At 35.5% G+C, this 20119-nt stretch overlaps 1 protein-coding gene across 2 annotated transcripts in view; it reads right to left on the reverse strand.

The window, feature by feature from the left end:
- Positions 1 to 16899, reverse strand: part of MYO9A (myosin IXA) — a gene marked incomplete at its 5' end in the record, with an annotated part of 231895 nt that extends 214996 nt beyond the window's left edge. For both annotated transcript variants that reach the window (XM_079698961.1, XM_079698962.1), the window contains 3 exons: positions 7663 to 7725; positions 10363 to 10457; positions 16060 to 16899. In XM_079698961.1, coding sequence (XP_079555087.1) covers positions 7663 to 7725; positions 10363 to 10457; positions 16060 to 16899 — 998 coding nt within the window. The remainder of the gene's footprint in view (positions 1 to 7662; positions 7726 to 10362; positions 10458 to 16059) is intronic.
- Between the last annotated feature and the right edge of the window lie 3220 nt (positions 16900 to 20119).

The raw sequence follows: 20119 nt of genomic DNA on the forward strand, positions 1-20119 counted from the left end.
GCACAAGCCGTGGCTATCAGTGCGGACCCCAGAGAAGGGCATGAAACGCTAAGGCTGCTGCTGCAGCCACCAACAAGCCTGTGTGCAAGTACAGGTCACTATCCACACCTCCCCTCCTGGGAGCCTGTGCAGCCCACCACTGCCAGGGTCCTGTGATCCAAGGACAACTTATCCAGGAGAACACACGGCATGCCTCAGGCTGTTGCAACGTCACGCTGGCCTCTGCCACCTCAACCTCACCCAACATTTCGTACCCCTCCCTCCCCCCGGCCTGAGTGAGCCACAGCCCCGTAATCAGTCGCTACTTTAACCGCCCCTCATCTGGATGAAGAACAGACGTCAGAGGGCAACCTACATGCAGAGGCAGGGCCAAATCCAAAGCTGAACCCCGGGAGCTGTGCAAACAAAGAGAAAGGGAAATTTCTCCATGCAGCCTCAAGAGCAGCAGATTAAATCTCCACAATCAACCTGATGTACCCTGCATCTGTGGAATACCTGAATAGACAACGAATCATTCCAAAATTCAGGAGGTGGACTTTGGGAGCAACTGTAGACCTGGGGTTTGCTGTATGCAACTGACTAGTTTCTGATTTACATGTTTATCTTAGTTTAGCTTTTAGCGCTTGTTATCATAGGTGGATTTGTTTACTGATTTGGTTGCTCTCTGCTTTTCTTTTTTTTATTATTTTATTTTTTATTTTAATAATTTAATTTTTTTTTTAATTTTAAAAACTTTATTTTATTTTATTTTTTCTTTCTTTCCTTCTGAGCCGTGTGGCTGACAGGGTCTTGGTGCTCCAGCTGGGTGTCAGGCCTGAACCTCAGAGGTGGGAGAGCCAAGTTCTGAGTTCAGGACATTGGTCCACCAGAGACCTCTCGGCCCCACATAATATCAATCAGCAAGAGCTCTCCCAGAGATCTCCATCTCAATGCTAAGACCCAGCTCCACTCAACGACCAGCAAGCTACGGTGCAGGACACCCTATGCCAAACAACTAGCAAGACAGGTACACAACCCCACACACTAGCTGAAAGGCTGCCTAAAATCAAAATAAGGTCACAGACATCACAAAACACACCACCGGATGCGGACCTGCCCACCAGAAAGACAAGATCCAGCCTCATCCACCAGAACACAGGCACTAGTCCCGTCCACCAGGAAGCCTACACAACCCACTGAACCAACTTTTGCCACTGGAGACAGACACCAAAAACAACAGGAACTACGAAACTGCAGCCTGCGAAAAGGAAACCCAAAACACAGTAAGTTAAGCAAAATGAGAAGACAGAGAAACACACAGCAGATGAAGAAGCAAGGTAAAAACCCACCAGACCAAACAAATGAAGCGGAAATAGGCAGTCTACCTGAAAAAGAATTCAGAATAATGATAGTAAAGATGATCCAAAATCTTGTAAACAGAAGAACTAAAGAGCAAACAAACAATGATGAACACCACAATAAATGAAATTAAAAATTCTCTAGAAGGAATCAATAGCAGAATAACTGAGGCAGAATAATGGATAAGTGACCTAGAAGATAAAATAGTGGAAATAACTACCACAGAGCAGAATAAAGAAAAAAGAATGATATGAATTGAGGACCGGTTCAGAGACCTCTGGAACAACATTAAACAAACCAACATTCAAATTACTGGGGTCCCAGAAGAAGAAGAGAAAAAGAAAGGGACTGAGAAAATATCTGAAGAGCTTATAGTTCAAAACTTCCATAATATGGGAAAGGACATAATCAAGTCCAGGAAGCACAGAGAGTCCCATACAGGATAAATCCAAGGAGAAAGATGCCAAGACACATATTAATCACACTATCAAAAATTAAATACAAAGAAAAAATATTAAAAGCAGCAAGGGAAAACAACAAATAACATACAAGGGAATTCCCATAAGTTTAACAGCTGATCTTTCAGCAGAAGCTCTGCAAGCCAGAAGGGAGTGGCAGGACACATTTAAAGTAATGAAAGGGAAAAACATACAACCAAGATTACTCTACCCATCAAGGATCTCATTCAGATTTGACGGAGAAATTAAAACCTTTACAGACAAGCAAAAGCTAAGAGAATTCAGCACCACCAAACCAGCTTTACAACACATGCTAAAGGAACTTCTTTAGGCAGGAAACACAAGACAAGGAAAACACCTACAATAACAAATCCAAAACCATTAAGAAAATGGTAATAGGAACATATATATCGATAACTACCCTAAATGTAAATGGATTAAATGGTCCAACCAAAAGACATACACTGGCTGAATGGATACAAAAACAAGACCCGTATATATGCTGTCTACAACAGACCTACTTCAGACCTAGGGACACATACAGACTGAAAGTGAGGGGATGGAAAAAGACATTCCATGCAAATGGAAATCAAAAGAAAGCTGGAGTAGCAATTCTCATATCAGACAAATTAGACTTTAAAGTAAAGACTATTACAAGAGACAAAGAAGGACACTACATAATGATCAATGGATCAATCCAAGAAGAAGATATAAAAATTGTAAATATTTATGCACCCAAAATAGGAGAGCCTCAATACTTAAGGCAAATGCTAACAGCCACAAAAGGGGAAACTGACGGTAACACAATCATAGTAGGGGACTTTACTACCCCACTTTCACCAATGGACAGATCAACCAAAATGAAAATAAATAAGGAAACACAAGCTTGAAATGACACATTAAACAAGATGGACTTAATTGATATTTATAGGACATTCCAACCAAAAACAACAGAATATACTTCTTCTCAAGTGCTCATGGAATATTCTCCAGAATAGATCATATCTTGGGTCAAAAATCAAGCCTTGGTAAATTTAGGAAAATTGAAATCATATCAAGTATCTTCTCCGACCACAACGCTATGAGACTAGATATCAATTACAGGGAAAAAACTGTAAAAAATACAAACCCATGGAGGCTAAACAATATACTATTAAATAACCAATGGATCACTGAAGAAATCAAAGAGGAAATCAAAAAATATCTAGAAACAAATGACAAGGAAAATGCGACGGCCGAAAACCTACGGGATGCAGCAAAAGCAGTTCTAAGAGGGAAGTTTATAGCAATACAATCCTACCTCAAGAAACAAGAAAAATCTCAAATAAACAACCTAACCTTACATCTAAAGCAATTAGAGAAAGAAGAACAAAAAATCCCCAAAGTTAGCAGAAGGAAAGAAATCATAAAGATCAGATCAGAAATATATGAAAAATAAATGAAGGAAACGATAGCAAAGATCAATAAAACTAAAAGCTGGTTCTTTGAGAAGATAAACAAAATTGATAAACCATTAGCCAGATTCATCAACAAAAAAAGGGAGAAGACTCAAATCAATAGAATTAGAAATGAAAAAGGAGAAGTAACAACTGACACTACAGAAATACAAACAATCATGAGAGATTACTACAAGCAACCATATGCCAATAAAATGGACAACCTGGAAGAAATGGACAAATTCTTAGAAATGCACAGCCTTCTGAGACTGAACCAGAAAGAAGTAGAAAATATAAACAGACCAATCACAAGCACTGAAAGTGAAACTGTGATTAAAAATCTTCCAACAGGGCTTCCCTGGTGGCACAGTGGTTGAGAGTCCGCCTGCCGATGCAGGGGACGAGGGTTCGTGCCCCGGTCCGGGAAGATCCCACATGCCACAGAGCAGCTGGGCCCGTGAGCCATGGCCGCTGAGCCTGCGTGTCTGGAGCCTGTGCTCCGCAACGGGAGAGGCCACAGCAGTGAGAGGCCAGTGTAGTGCAAAAAAAAAAAAAAAAAAAAAAATCTTCCAACAAACAAAAGCCCAGGACCAGATGGCTTCACAGGAGAATTCTATCAAACATTTAGAGAAGAACTAACACCTACCCTTCTCAAACTCTTCCAAAATATAGGAGAGGGAAGAACACTCCCAAACTCATTCTGTGAGGTCACCATCACCCTGATACCAAAACCAGACAAAAATGTCACAAAAAAAGAAAACTACAGACCAATATCACTGATGAACACAGATGCAAAAATCCTCAACAAAATACAAGCAAACAGAATCCAACAGCACATTAAAAGGATCATACACTATGATCAAGTGGGGTTTATCCCAGGAATGCAAGGATTTCTTCAATATACGCAAATCAATCAATGTGATACACCATATTAACAAACTGAAGGAGAAAAAGCACATGATCATCTCAATAGATGCAGAGAAAGCTTTCAACAAATTCAACACCCATTTATGATAAAAACCCTCCAGAAAGTAGGCATAGAGGGAACTTACCTCAACATAATAAAGGCTATGTATGACAAACCCACAGCCAACATCATCCTCAATGGTGAAAAACTAAAACCATTTCCACTAAGATCAGGAACAAGACAAGGAACAAGAACAAAACAACTCTCACCACTATTATTCAACATAGTTTTGGAAGTTTTAGCTACAGCAATCAGAAGAAAAAGTAATACAAATCGGAAAAGAAGAAGTAAAGTGTCACTGTTTGCAGATGACATGATACTATACATACAGAATCCTAGAGATGCTACCAGAAAACTACTAGAGCTAATCAATGAATCTGGTAAAGTAGCTGGATACAAAATTAATGAACAGAAATCTCTTGCATTCCTATTCACTAAAGATGAAAAATCTGAAAGTGAAATTAAGAAAACATTCCCATTTACCACTGCAACAGGAAGAATAAAATATCTAGGAATAAACCTACCTAAGGAGACAAAAGACCTGTATGCAGAAAATTATAAGACACTGATGAAAGAAATTAAAGATGATACAAATAGATGGAGAGATATACCATGTTCTTGGATTGGAAGAATCAACACTGTGAAAATGACTCTACTACGCAAAGCAATCTACAGATTCAATGCAGTCCCTATCAAACTACCACTGGCATTTTTCACAGAACTAGAACCAAAAATTTCACAACTTGTATGGAAACACAAAAAACCCCGAAGAGCCAAAGCAGTCTTGAGGGAAAAAAACGGAGCTGGAGGAATCAGACTCCCTGACTTCAGACTATACTACAAAGCTACAGTAATCAAGACAATATGGTACTGGCACAAAAACAGAAACATAGATCAATGGAACAAGATAGAAAGCCCAGAGATAAACTCACACACCTATGGTCAACTAATCTATGACAAAGGAGGCAAGGATATACAATGGAGAAAAGACAGTCTCTTCAATAAGTGGTGCTGGGAAAACTGGACAGCTACATGTAAAAGAATGAAATTAGAACACTCTCTAACACCATACACAAAAATAAACTCAAAATGGATTAAACACCTAAATGTAAGGCCAGACACTATCAACTCTTACAGGAAAACATAGGCAGAACACTCTATGACATAAATCACAGCAAGATCCTTTTTGACCCACCTCCTAGAGAAATGGAAATAAAAACAAAAATAAACAAATGGGACCTAATGAAACTCAAAAGCTTTTGCACAGCAAAGGAAAGCATAAACAAGACGAAAAGACAACCCTCAGAATGGGAGAAAATATTTGCAAATGAAGCAACTGACAAAGCATTAATCTCCAAAATTTACAAGCAGCTCATGCAGATCAATATCACAAAAACAAACAACCCAATCCAAAAATGGGCAGAAGACCTAAATAGACATTTCTCCAAAGAAGATATACAGATTGCCAAAAAACACATGAAAGAATGCTCAACATCATTAATCATTAGAGAAATGCAAATCAAAACTACAATGCAATATCATCTCACACTGGTCAGACTGGCCATCATCAAAAAATCTACAAACAATAAATGCTGGAGAGGGTGTGGAGAAAAGGGAACCCTCATAAACTGTTGGTGGGAATGTAAATTGATACAGCCACTATGGAGAATAGTATGGAGGTTCCTTAAAAAACTAAAAATAGAACTACCATATGACCCAGCAATCCCACTACTGGGCATATACCCTGAGAAAACCATAATTCAAAAAGAGTCATGTAGCACAATGTTCATTGCAGCTCTATTTACAATAGCCAGGACATGGAAGCAACCTAAGTGTTCATCGACAGATGAATGGATAAAGATGTGGCACATATATACAATGGAATATTACTCAGCCATAAAAAGAAATGAAATTGAGTTATTTGTAGTGAGGTGGATGGACCTAGAGTCTGTCATGTAAAGTGAAGTAAGTCAGAAAGAGAAAAACAAATACTGTATGCTAACACATATATATGGAATCTAAAAAAAAAAAAAGGGGTCATGAAGAACCTAGGGACAAGACGGGAATAAAGACGCAGACCTACTAGAGAATGGACTTGAGGACACGGTGGGGGGTAGGGTAAACTGGGACAAAGTAAGAGAGTGGTAGCGTATATATGGACATATATACACTACCAAATGTAAAATAGATAGTTAGTGGGAAGCAGTCGCATAGCACAGGGAGATCAGCTCGGTGCTTTGTGACTAGCTAGAAGGGTGGGATAGGGAGGGTGGGAGGGAGGCAGACACAAGAGGGAAGAGATATGGGGATATATGTATATGTATATGTATAACTGATTCACTTTGTTATATAGCAGAAGCTAACACACCATTGTAAAGCAATTATACTCCAATAAAAATGTTAAAAAAAATACTAGCAAGCCAAATCCAGCAACATGTAATAAGGATTACACATACATCTACAAATCAAATCTAGCAAGATAACAGAGAATCAGTTTATATAAGCTCTGGATCTTCTCCTGCCATTGATTCTTCAAAACCAAGGAAACCAGGCTTCTATCACTACCACTCTATTAAAATGTGTTAGAAAAAGTTACTAATAACCTTCTAATAGCCGTATCTGTTAGCTCTACATGTCTTCAGGAGGCTATTCTCTTCCCCAAACTCTCTTCCCTTCATTCTGAAACATCTCTAATTCAGATTTCCTCATCAGCTAGCCACAAAAAAATTAACAGAAAAGTCTGAGTTCTAGTCCTAAGCTTACAGGTAATTAATTTGATAATGTTTAATGAAATTTTATTATATATAAGGACTACACTGAGCATTTTATAAACGTTATTTCATTTAATCCTCTAAACAACTTCAGGATAGTGTTCCATCTGCAAAATGAGAAAAAGTATCTAAGAAGCAGAGAAGTTAGGTGATATGCCAAAAGCATATCCAATATTTGAATATAGGTTTGTTTAACTTCAAACTCTGGCTCTTCATTTTGTCTCATTATAACATGAAGCAAATCATTTACCTCTCTGATATTTGGCTTCCTCATCTAAAGAAGGTTACATATATGTCAGCTCTGAAATTCCATATACCTCAAAGATTACAGAGAAATTAAGAGCTTTATTAAAAACTTTTCTCAAATTAGGGAAAGAACACCAAGACGTGACACAAGGTCCAAAGGCAAAATGCTCACAAAACGATACCACCTGAGATACCACTATTTTCCTGTTCTGATAGTTTGCCTAGAATTTAGAAAGGACAACATTTCTATATACCCATTAAAAAAAAAGACCTCCTAGCAGCTTCTTAAAAAGTACAGTATTCTGCCCATGAGAGAAATAGCAATTATATATAAAATTATACATGGTATAAACTGAATTAAAGGTCATAATATACAAAGATCTGAAAAGTCAATCTACATGATACAAATGTTAACTTGATCTAATTACACATATTAAAATATGTACCGTTCATTATGCTCTTGATAAACGAGTCTGGACTTCTCCAGCAGATACTTTTCAACATAGGCACTAGAAGAAAAATAAAATTTATTGATATAAGTAATAAAGCTTAATATAAAGTAGACAAATATTTTATTAGAGAAGATGCAAAAGTATAAAGAATGCTATCCAGAGTACATGTACCACCGGTGCTGGTGGTATAGTGGTGAGCACAGCTGCCTTCCAGAGTACATTTACCACTATAATTGTGTTATGGATACTGTTAGTGTCATCCACATTAAGTTCATAAACTCCTAAGTCTTTTTTTTTCTTTCAATAAAGCAAAATAAAGTCAGAAGTTCAAAACATGGCACATAAGACCCTCCCGTGACAAAGACTTTACTTTCTTTCCCGGCTCAATACCACTGTACACTCTTTGTCACCCTCCCGTGACAAAGACTTTACTTTCTTTCTAGGCTCAATACCACTGGACATCCTTTCAGATATTATAGTTTGACCAGACTACTAAATAATGCTCAAAGATATACTTTTTTTATATATCCATGCTGTTGCCACATTCTGGAATAAATTCTGGTAAATAAGTTTCTTATTTACCAATTTACTCAGTAAGTATTCATTAACTGGGCACTGTGCTAAGCACTGTTCAAATACAGAAATAAGTGATACACTACCTGTCCTCAAGGGGCTTACAAACTAGTGGAGAAAATAGGTAAACTAGCAGCTATCATGCTGAGTTGATAGGGTTTATTTTACAGCAATGACCAGAATATTATGGATGTACCAAGAGAGACACATACGATTCAATCCAAGAAGGAAAAAGGACGTAAGGAAGAACTCGCATAGAGGGTGAGTATATAGCACTAATATGGATACAAAAATCATAAATAAAAACTAGCAAGCAGAACACAACAACCAGTTTACATATGTATGTGTATAAATATGTCTGTGCGTGTACGTCTGTGGGTGTTTGTGTCTTTGTATTGACCAAGTGAGATATTTTTTCCCCAGGAATGCAAAATAATGGTAATATTAATAGATCCCAAAATGAAGATCAAGCTAATATCCATAGATGCCAAAAAGGCCTTTGATAAAATACAATAGCCATTACTGACAAAAACACTCAAAGAAAATTAAAATCAATGTTTAATTCATTAACACAATAAAATGTCCTAAAGCCAGTATTTTACTTAGTGAAGAAAATTAAAGGCATTCACACAAAGGTCTAAAACAATATTATCACAGTATAGGAGGTATGTAATCAGACAAAATAGAAAATAATCAGAGATACAAGGAACAGGAAAAAAATTTAAAGTATTTATTTAGGCAGATATGATAATACACCTAGAAATGTTAAGAGAAACAACAGTAAAACTAATATAAACAATAAAATAATTCAGTAAGATAACAAGATATAAAATTAATATAAAAATCAGTAGCCTTCACATATACAAATAATGTGCAATTTTAGAAGATATAATGCAAGAGAAAAATCACACTTTAATAACAACATTAAAAATAAAATAAGATACTTAGGAATAAACTCAACAAGAAACATAAAAAAACTAAAAACACTTCTAAAAAGCATAAAGATGTCAATTATCCAAAAATTTATTAGTCCAATAAAACCAAGCCATGAAAGACATGAAAGATCCTTCAATACCTATTGCTAAGGAGCAAAGAATTCAATCTGTAAAGGCTATATACTATATAATTCCAACCATGTGACATTCTGAAAAATGCAAACCTATTAAGACAGTGAAAAGATCAGTGGTTGCCAAAGGTTAGTGGGTGGGAAGGGATGAACAGGTGGAGCACAGGGATTTTTAGGGCAGTGAAACTATTCCATATAATATTGTCATGGTGAATACATACCTTTATACATCTGTCAAAGCCCATTCAAGGTACAACACAAATGGAACACACTAATGCAAGATATTATTAAGAGGGGAAACTGGGGGATAGGGTGAAGAGGTATATGGGAACTCTCTGTACTTCCTATTCATTTTCTCTGTACTTCCTATTCATAAACCTAAAACTTTCTATTCATTTTCGGTCATAAACCTAAAACTGTTTTAAAAATAGTCTATTAATTTTTTAAAAGTTATAAAGAATATTGCTGGCACAACCAGAGAGGACTCTGATCACAGACTGTATAATAAGAATTATTATTATGACAAAATTAAATATCTTAAGTATAAAATAGTATTAGGGCTCAAGAGGGAGGGGATATGGGGATATATGTATACATATAGCTGATTCAGTTTGTTGTACAGCAGAAACTAACACAACACTGTAAAGCAATTATACTCCAATTAAGATATTTTTTTAAAAAATAGTATTAAGTAGGAAAATGTCATTGTGGTTGCTTTAGGAAATACAGTAATTAGGGAGTCAAGTTACCTGCCCAACTTACTCAAAAACAATTTTTTAAAAATGAATGTAGAAATAATATAGAAAGATAAAGCAAATGCATATAATTGTTAAAAACTTATAAATCTAAGTTAAGGGTATATGGGGGTTACACTATTCTTAGAACTTTTCTCAGGTTTGAACTTTTCCAAAAGAAAGAAATAATTGAGAAGAAAAAAATTTAATATAAACACTAATGTCACTATTCTCATTAAAAAGCAAATGAACAACCTATGGTTTATGAAGGGGCAATGGCAAAAATACAAACATGCTCCAAAGCCTGCTACTGCTACTTACCCAAGTACAGTGCCTGTTTCTTGGTAATTTACTTGAATAAACTTGCCAAAACGACTTGAATTGTTATTATGAGCTGTCTTTGCATTTCCAAAGGCCTGTCAAAATAAGGAGTTCTCATTAATTTTATTTTTAAAAAATGGAAAATCCTGCTTAGATCAGCTCAAAGAGAAAATAATGTTAAAGAGATAGTAGAAAAGCAATTCACTTTTATAGTTAAGGTAAAGTAAAAGAAAGCAACTAGTATTTGAAATGAAACCAAGTAGACAGCATTTTATGCTATTCAGTAAAATAAATCTTAATTTTAAAAACTTATTGCTCATTACAAATCAGATTTCACTTTCACATTCCAGAGCCAGCAAATATTCTTGATATATTTATACATATATATTTTTAAAATCTTGCTTAAGTGAAATAGCAATAAGCTAGGAAAAGAATAATTACATCAAAAGAATTAAAATTCTAGAACAGTATAAAGGAAATAAAGTTTCATTACATAATGTACGCTTTATTATATCTACTTAAAACAAAATGACAGTGCTATTTTAGAAAGAATGAAAAATATATGTTTCCTAAGTTATAATCAAAAGTATACACCATGCAATGAAATATCACCTAGCAATAAAGAAGGAACTACTGGTACAGACATCAACACTGACAAATATTAAACATTATGTTAAGTGGAAGAAACCATACGCAAGAGTACATATTGTAATATGAAATTCTAGAAAAGTCAAAACAAGAGTAACAAGAAGCAGATTAGAAGCTGCCTGGGAATGGGGATGGGGGTGGGAAATGTCTACAAAGGGACACAAGGGGTAATGAAAATATTCTATGCTTGATTGTATGATGGTGGTTACAGGGTATATGCATTTATCAAAATTCACTAAACCATACATTTTAAGTGGCTATATTTTATTTCAAGTTATATCTCAATAAAATTTAAAAGAAAGAACCCACTGTTGAACTCACATATTCAACAACTTAAATGAAATCTTCAAGACATAATGCTGAATAAAAGAAGCCAGTCTCCAAACACTACATACTGTATGATTCCATTTATATGACATTTTGAAAAAAAACAACAACAACCAGCAATGAAGAACAAACAAGTAGTTCCCACAAGTTATGGGAGTATTGGGAGGGCAGAGGGTATGAAGATAAGGAATAGCATGAGGGAGTTTCATGGGGTAGTGGAACTACTCTGTACCTACACCCATAAATGGTTACACAAATTAATATGTTTACAATTCATAGAATTTTACTGTAAAGTTATTTCTTTTAATTTTAATATCTACTTTTTAAAGTAAATCATTAAAAAATAAAGGCAAATAAAAGACAATTTCAGATATACAAATCTGAAAATATTCATCATAAGTGAACCCACACTAAAAGAACTAAGGAAGTCCTTCATGCAAAAGGAAAATGCTATCATGTTCAAACATGGATCAATGTAAGGAATAGAGAACAGTAGAAATAGTAACCACATGAGTAAATATATAAAATACATTTTATTACTTAGACCTCTTGAAAAGATTACTGAGAATGAGATCAGAGAAAATGGTAAAGATCTCTGAAATTCATCTCCCCTTCATAAAACAAATAAGACTAACAAAAATTGTTATTTGTCAAAAGTAACATCAACTTTTTGATGATTCTAGAAATTAACGAGGGCTTGGAATAATCCTTTGTAGAAGAACATTTAATCAAGGAAAACAGCTGGATCTCAGTAAGAAAAGCAGGTATTGATGGCATTTTAACTTACCTGATTACCAATTCCCTCTCCCTAGCTCCACACTGAAGAGAAAACTGACACCCTACAATTACAGGGTTTTTTTAAAAAAGCAGTCTAGCCTAGAAGCCACTGCAAATATCAGACTAGGGTTAGAGTTAAAGCCTTGTCCCAAAGATAACTCACAATTTGACCTATTTGGCATTTTCCTAGAAAACCTCAAAGGGCTATCTTTCTGTGACCTGACCTGAAGATCACTCACTGAGAACAACCTTTTCCCACAGGTGTGTTTGTTAAAAAAAAACTAAAAAATAGAGTTGCCATGTGATCCACCAATCCCACTCCTGGGCATATGTCTGGAGAAAACTCTAATTCGAAAAGATACATGCACCCTTATATTCATAGTGGCACCACTTAAAATAGCCAAGACATGGAAACAACCTAAATGTCCATGGACAGAAGAATGGATAAAGATGTGGTATATATACACAATGGAATACTACTCAGCCATAAAAAAGAAAGAAATAATGCCATTTGCGACAACATGGATGGACCTAGAGATTATCATACTAAGTGAAGTCAGAAAGAGAAAGATAGCAATATCATGTGATACCACTTATATGTAGAATCTAAAATATGACACAAATAAACTTACAAAAGAGAAACAGACTCACAGGCAAGGAGAACAAATTTGTGGTTACCAAAGAGGAAAGGGGGTGGGAGAGGGATAAATTTGGAATTTGAGATTAGCAGATACACACTACTACATATAAAATAAATAAACAACAAGGATCTGTTGTATAGCACAGAGAACTAACTATATTCATATCTTGTAATAACCTATGATGGAAAAGAATATGAAAAAGAATATGTATATATATGTATAAGTGAATCACTCTGTTGCACACCAGAAACTAACACAACATTGTAAATCAACTATATTTCAGTACCAAAAAAGAGAGCAAGAAAGGGAAAAAAAGGGAAAAAAAACATGGTGATGCAGTGGTTAAGACTCTACGCTACAATGAAGGGTGTCCAGGTTCGATCCCTGGTCAGGGAACTAGATCCCACGTGCATGTCACAACTAAGAGTTCACATGCCACAACTAAGGAACCGGTGAGCTGCAACTAAGGAGTCCACGCACCGCAACTAAGGAGCCCACCTGCTGCAACTAAGAAGTCCACGTGCCACAACTAAGTAGCCCACATGCCACAACCAGAGTCAGAGAGCTGCAACTAAGGAGTTGGCGAGCCGCAACTAAGGAGCCCGCGAGCCACAACTAAGACCCAGTGCACCCAAATAAAAAAAAAAAAAGAAATGGTGAGAGCAGACATCTGTGTCTTCTTTCTGACCAAAGGGAGAAAGCTTTCAGTCTTTCACCATTAAGTATGTTGTTAACCTATAATTTTTAATAGGTGTTTTTTTTGTTTGTTTGTTTGTTTTGTGGTACATGGGCCTCTCACTGTTGTGGCCTCTCCCGTTGCGGAGCACAGGCTCTGGATGCGCAGGCTCTGCAGCCATGGCTCACGGGTCCAGCCGCTCCGCGGCATGTGGGATCCTCCTGGACCGGGGCACGAACCCATGTCCCCTGCATCGGCAGGCGGACTCTCAACCACTGTGCCACCAGGGAAGCCCCAATAGGTGTTTTTAATCAGATTGAGAAAGTTCCTTCCTATTCCTAGTTTGTTGAGAGTGTGTTTTTGTTTGTTTTGTTTTTTTAATCATGAAAGGGTGTTGTTTTTGTCAAATGCTTTTTCTGTATCTATTCTGATGATGGTGTGGCTTTTGTCCTTTAGTCTATTAATATTGTATAATACATTTATTTTTGTATTGTTTAACCAAACTTTCATTCCCTAATATAAATCCTACTTTACCATGGTGTATACTTCTTTTTATATTTTGCTGAATTAAGTTTGCCAGTATTTCTTTAAGAATGTTTGTGTTTCAAGGGATATCAGTCTGTAATTTTCTTTTGTTGTGGTGTCTTTGTTTAATTTTGGTATCAGTGAAATATTTTGGGCCTTATAAAATTAGAAAGTGTTCCTCCCTCCTGTTCTATTTCTTGGAAGAATTTTTGAAGGATTTGTGTTAATTCTTCTTTAAATGTTTAGTAGAATTCATCAGTGAAGTCATCTGGTCCTGGGCAATTTTTTTTTTTTTTTGGAAGTTTCTGACTACTAAGAAACAGACTCGTAGATGTAGAAAACAAACTTATGGTTACCAAAGGGGAAAGGGAGTGGAAGAGGGATAAATTAGGACTTTGGGATTAGCAGATACAAACTATATACTATATATAAAATAGATAAACAACAAGGTCTTACTGTATAGCACAGGAAACTATATTTAATATCCTATAATAAACCATATGGAAAAGAATGTGAAAAAGAATATGTGTGTATATGTATAACTGAATCACTTTGCTGTACATCCGAAACTAACACAACATTGTAAATCAACTATACTTCAATAAAAAAGTTAAAAAATAAAAAAATTTTAATTTAAATTTTAAAAAAGAGGGTTAAACCTGGGAAAAATGTATATTATTTTCAAAACATGTCTAATAAAGGATCTGCACCCAGCATACACAAAGAACTCTCAAAACACAACAATAACAAGTTGGGCAATAGATTTTGACAGGCACTTCACCAAGGAACATATATAGGTTGCAAATAAACACATGAAAAGGTGCTCACATCATTAGTTATTATAGAATGCAAATTAAAATCATGAGATACCATTGTATACCTATTTGAATGGCTAAAATTAGAAAGAATGACTATATCAAGGGTTAGCAAAGATATGGAATAACTGAAACTGTATATACTGTTCGGTGGGAATATAAAATGGTATGTAAAATTTACATGTAAGTTTGGCAGTTTCTTTAAAAGTTAAACAGATACCTACCATATGACCCAGTCATTCCACTCCTAGCTATTTACCCAAGAGAAAAGACAATGTATGTCCACACAAAAACTTGAATACTTTATGCGTTATAGCCAAAAACTGGAAACAACGTATATGTCCATCAAAAGATGAACGAATAAACAAAGTGTGGTATATCCATACAATGGAATACTGTCTTAGCAAAAGGAATCAATTATTGACACTCACACAAAATAATTAAACCAAGTAAGAGAAGTCAAACATAAAATAGTACATACTACATGATTCCATTTATATAAAATTATAGAATGTACAGACTAACCTACAGTGACAGAAAGCACATAAGTGGTTTCTCATAGATGAGTGGGCTAGAAAGGGTGAGAAAGAGGCATTAAAAAGGTATATGAGAACACTTTAGGGATAATGGATATGTTCAGTATCTTGACTGTGGTGGTGGTTTAATGGGTATATATCAATACATATGTCAAATTTATCCAATTGTACACTTTAAATATGTGCAATTATACCTCACAAAAATCTCTTTCAAAAAACAAGTAATATTACCTTTCCTTTCAGCTCTAAAACAAAAATAGTGTATTCTCTTTCCTTTCTACCCTTGATGGTATTGCTTCTAAAACACAGAACTAAAAATTTTTTCCCATATTCTCTGCATTTTCAAAAATGAACCCTTAGAATTTCAATCCTAGGCACAGATTTTAAGGCTGCACAGATAAAAATATATTGACAAGACTATATTCCCCAACTACCTATTTCCACAATCCAATACAGGCAGGAGTCCTGCCCCTGCTGTCTCCCTTTACAGGGGGATATATCTGACTCCAATCAACTTTCCTTTGCATCCTTTGAAATGGCCCAAAGACATCCTTTGAAAAAAATATTGCCACTGTCACACCTTTCAATTTTCCACACTGCCTTTTTCTGCTTTCCTATCTTCCAGTTTTCCTTGGTAACTAAAAATGATGTCTATACTTCTATTTAGTTTCATTTCATTTTCTCACATCTAACAAACTTTAATTTTTTTTAAGATATGTTTAAGAGTAAGAAAAGTATTTCTACACACTTACCTCAAGTACTGGTCCAGCTCCAAGAATAATTTGTTCCACTCCACTGGCAAATCCTTTCTGACTGAGGGCAGTAAGGTGATGAATAAGAAAGTTTGTGCTTTGAGTCTTCCCAGAACCACTCTCTCCTGAAATCACGATGCACTGATTCCTTTTGTGCTGAAGCATGGCATGATAAGCTACATCAGCCACAGCATAAATGTGAGGCTCAAGTTTTCCCAATTGGTGGTTATCATACATTTTGACATATTTGGGGTTATAAATAGGAAGAAACTTGAATGGGTTAATAGCTATTAGAATACTGCCAACGTAGGTGTAAATTTTTTCATGCTTAAAGCGATTTCGTAGGTTTTCTAAGAGAGTTTTCTCATTCAAATCAGGTAAGCTACATAAATCATCAAAGTCTTTTTGTTGAGGCTGTGGAAGAAAACCCCGTTCCATCATCCTGCGACGTTCTTCTGTTACCCGTAGCCATGACTGAAGACTACCATAATGGATTGATCCATCAAGGTTTTTTTCTCTCAGAAGAAAACGGTAGTCCTCTCCACTCAGGCGATTTTCCAGAGCCATTCGGGGCCACAACATCATTCGCTGAACTGGACAGTCTGTTGGATTGAGTATCCATTCTTCTCCACCAAATTCTTTTACCTCTGCTAGAACATAACATTTTGTTTTGTCAAGATGAAGTCTGTTTATAAGAGAGTCAATCACCTCAGCAGCCGTGGAGTTTTTTCTGGCAGGAATTGGACAGTAGATTGTCCCTTCTGAAATTGTCCCAGGATATATACGTAATGTATGTTCATTATCCTCAAAGCGTCGTCTTCCTCCATCATTTATATTCATATTGGATCCTGTCCCATCAGCATGGATAGTATGTGTTCAAGACTGCACAAATCATTTTCGTGGCAAAAGAACTGCTGCAACATAAAAGATGTGAAACATTAAGACTTAGTCACATCACACAGTCACTGCTTTCTGAAGCTCAAAAAAAAGAGGCTTAACAATCAAGTTGATTACACCTTTTAGGACAAAAAATCCTAACTCTTCTCAGTATAAGAACGGTTCTTGAAGACAGTCTCGTTGAGATAACATAATATTTCATATTATTGTCCAAATCTGCACACTTCCTAAAACAGCCAAAATTTTTTCAGTCTTTTGTTATATTAATAATTCAAAACCCAAAGAGTAAAAATAAAAATTAATTTGTCCTCTACTATCTTGAATGTTTCTAAGGTACCTGGCAATAGAATCAAGTTCTTTCTTTATATATGAAAAGAGCCTCATTGAAGACTGGCTTAAGATGGACAGAACAGTCACACAAATCTAATCACCCCACACCCAAAAGCTCTTAAGGTTAAAGCAAAACCGAGAAAGAGTGCATCAATAGAGCAAAAACTTGTGAAATTAAAAACAGTAAGAAGATGAGATCAGATAAACAGAAATTAAACTAGACGAAGTTATAACCAAGAAAACAATGAGAGAAACCTGCTACAGAATAGACATATTTTCAAGGACTTCTGGACTCTGTCTCCCTTAAGGTGAAGATGTAAAGGGAGCAACAAAATTGATCCTGCCCCTGGCTTGCTGAACAAAGCTGACAAAATTATACAACTAGGCACCATTACAAATTTTATTCAACCTTCCCTTTTCCTTCAATGCTGCCTTTTTATCTAACTTTATTTCATTTCTTACAAGTATTCTGCATACCCTCCAATTTTCTCAAACCCCACATATATCACACCTCTAAAAGAATGATTTCAACTTTTATACCTAACTGAGAAAACAGTGATTTCTTTTAAATGACTTCAACTCAAAATGTATTCCTATTTTCATCTCATCTCTGTTCTTCCATTTCTGTCTACAGAGAAAATGTTCCAGATACTTCCCATTTCTTAGCATCTCCATCAGTATCTTGCCCCATCAAAAAACAGCTCCCATATGCTATCCATCTTTCCCTTTTCACTTATTGCATCCTTTAACATATAGATGCTGTTATTTTTTTAAAAAAGAAAAATACCTTCAGTTGCTTCTCTCAGACTACTACACTACTTTTGTCAAAGTCCTCTCTAATGAAGATACTCTGTTTACCTTTTTCCTAGATGATCTTTCAAAAGCATAGAATACTATAGAAAATATAGAAAGCAGCCATAAATCTACTACCCAAATTCACCGTTTGAAAACTGCTGTAATCACTCCAGATTACTTTTATAAACAAAATATTAGAGAGATAATTAAAGCTCCTTCCTGTGCTCTGCAGAGGTAACCATTATCCTGAGGTTGGTATTATTCCCATACATGCTTTTATATTTTTACTACATATGTGGGTCCCCATAAATTGTAGATAGTATTGTTTCCAATTTTTAAGCTTTAAAAAAAATGCTATACCAAACAGTCTGCATCTCACTATAATTTAACATTGTCTTTTCTATTTATAAACTGCTGATTCATGTAACATTCATTAATTGCCAAGCAATATGACATGGTATGTTGGCTCATTAATTGTGACAAATGTACCAGTCTAGTGGGAGATGCTGATAATGGGTGAGGCTATGCATATGTGGGGGCAGGCAGGGGATGTACGGGAAATCTCTGTACTTTCCACTCAATTTTGCTGTGAACCTAAAACTGTCCTAAAAAATAAAGTCTATTTTTCAAAAACTCCCATTGTACGCTTATACTACAATTTATCAATCTACTATTAATTAAACCACAATTTATCAATCTACTACACTAAATCCTTCCACTGAACGCTTAAAATGTTTCCAGTATTACACTATTAAAGCAATGCTGCAATTCTCATACATGTCTCTTCATATACCTTTGCTAGAATCTCTCTGGACTGTAGACCTAAGAGTGAAATTGCTGGGTTTTAAGCACCTTCAACTTTACTAGATATTAACAAAATGCTCTCCAAAGTACCAACTGACTATTTCACAGCCGGTGTAGGAAGAGCTCATGTTTCTCTGCCTCCTTACCAAAAGTCAGTATTGTCAGACTTGAGTTTGTGCCAATATAAGAAATGTAAAAAGGTATTTCATTACTTCAATTTGTATTTCCTTCATGACTAGTAAGGAGGGGCAACACTTATCCTATCATTTGCCATTGGGGCTATGATTGTTCATTCATTTTCCCCTCTTGAGTTGTCTTTTCCTTATTAATTTGAATGATTTTTCATATATCCTGGATATTAATCAATTTCAGCTGAATGAGTGACAAATATCTCCTACCATTCTGTAGCTTATCTTTCTATTTTGTTCATGTTGCCTTTTGTTGAAGAGAAGTTGTATTTTTAATAAATTTATCAATATTTTACAGGTTATTATTTCTTTTTTAAGAAGCAACATTAACAACAATTGCAGTTAACTCTTACTATGTGCTTATTTGTACTAGTCATTTTTCTAAGCATTGCACATGGATTATTTAATCCTCACAATTCCTCCCTCAGGGTTGTTTTTATCATCATCATCCTCATTTTACAAATGAGAAAACACAGAAATTTTACAGAACTTGACCAAATGTAATAAAGTTGAGATTTGAAGCAGGCAGTCTGGCTCTAAAACCTACATACTATTATCTCCTGGTATCATTTTTTAAAATCCTCCTTTATCCTAAGGATATAAAGTTATTATCTTATATTTTCTTCTAAAAGGCCTAAATTTTGCTTTTCTTATGTAGGTCTTTTAACACATACAGAACTTATTTTCATGTATGCTGTGAGATAGGGCTTGTAATTATTTTCAAGTCAATTCAGATTAGCAAATGAACCAGCATCACAATGAAGAGTCTAATCTTTCCCCACTGACTTATAATGCCACTTCCGTCCTGTGGCAAATTCCAGATAAGTCTCAATCTGTTCTGGGTTCTGTACTGTTTTCCACTAGTCTATTTATCCATCAATAAGCCTGTCTTACCTATTACTGCTCTATTATAAGTTTTGATATCTGGAGGGCATACCACCTCAGTTTGTTCCTCTTTAATGTTACTTCGGTTATGTTCTATAAAAATTTTAAGATCAGCATATCAACTACAATGAAAAAACCTTTTGGCATTTTGATGGACATTG

The sequence above is a fragment of the Hyperoodon ampullatus genome (genome assembly GCF_949752795.1).
Source record: "Hyperoodon ampullatus genome assembly, chromosome: 3".
Taxonomy (NCBI): domain Eukaryota; kingdom Metazoa; phylum Chordata; class Mammalia; order Artiodactyla; family Ziphiidae; genus Hyperoodon; species Hyperoodon ampullatus.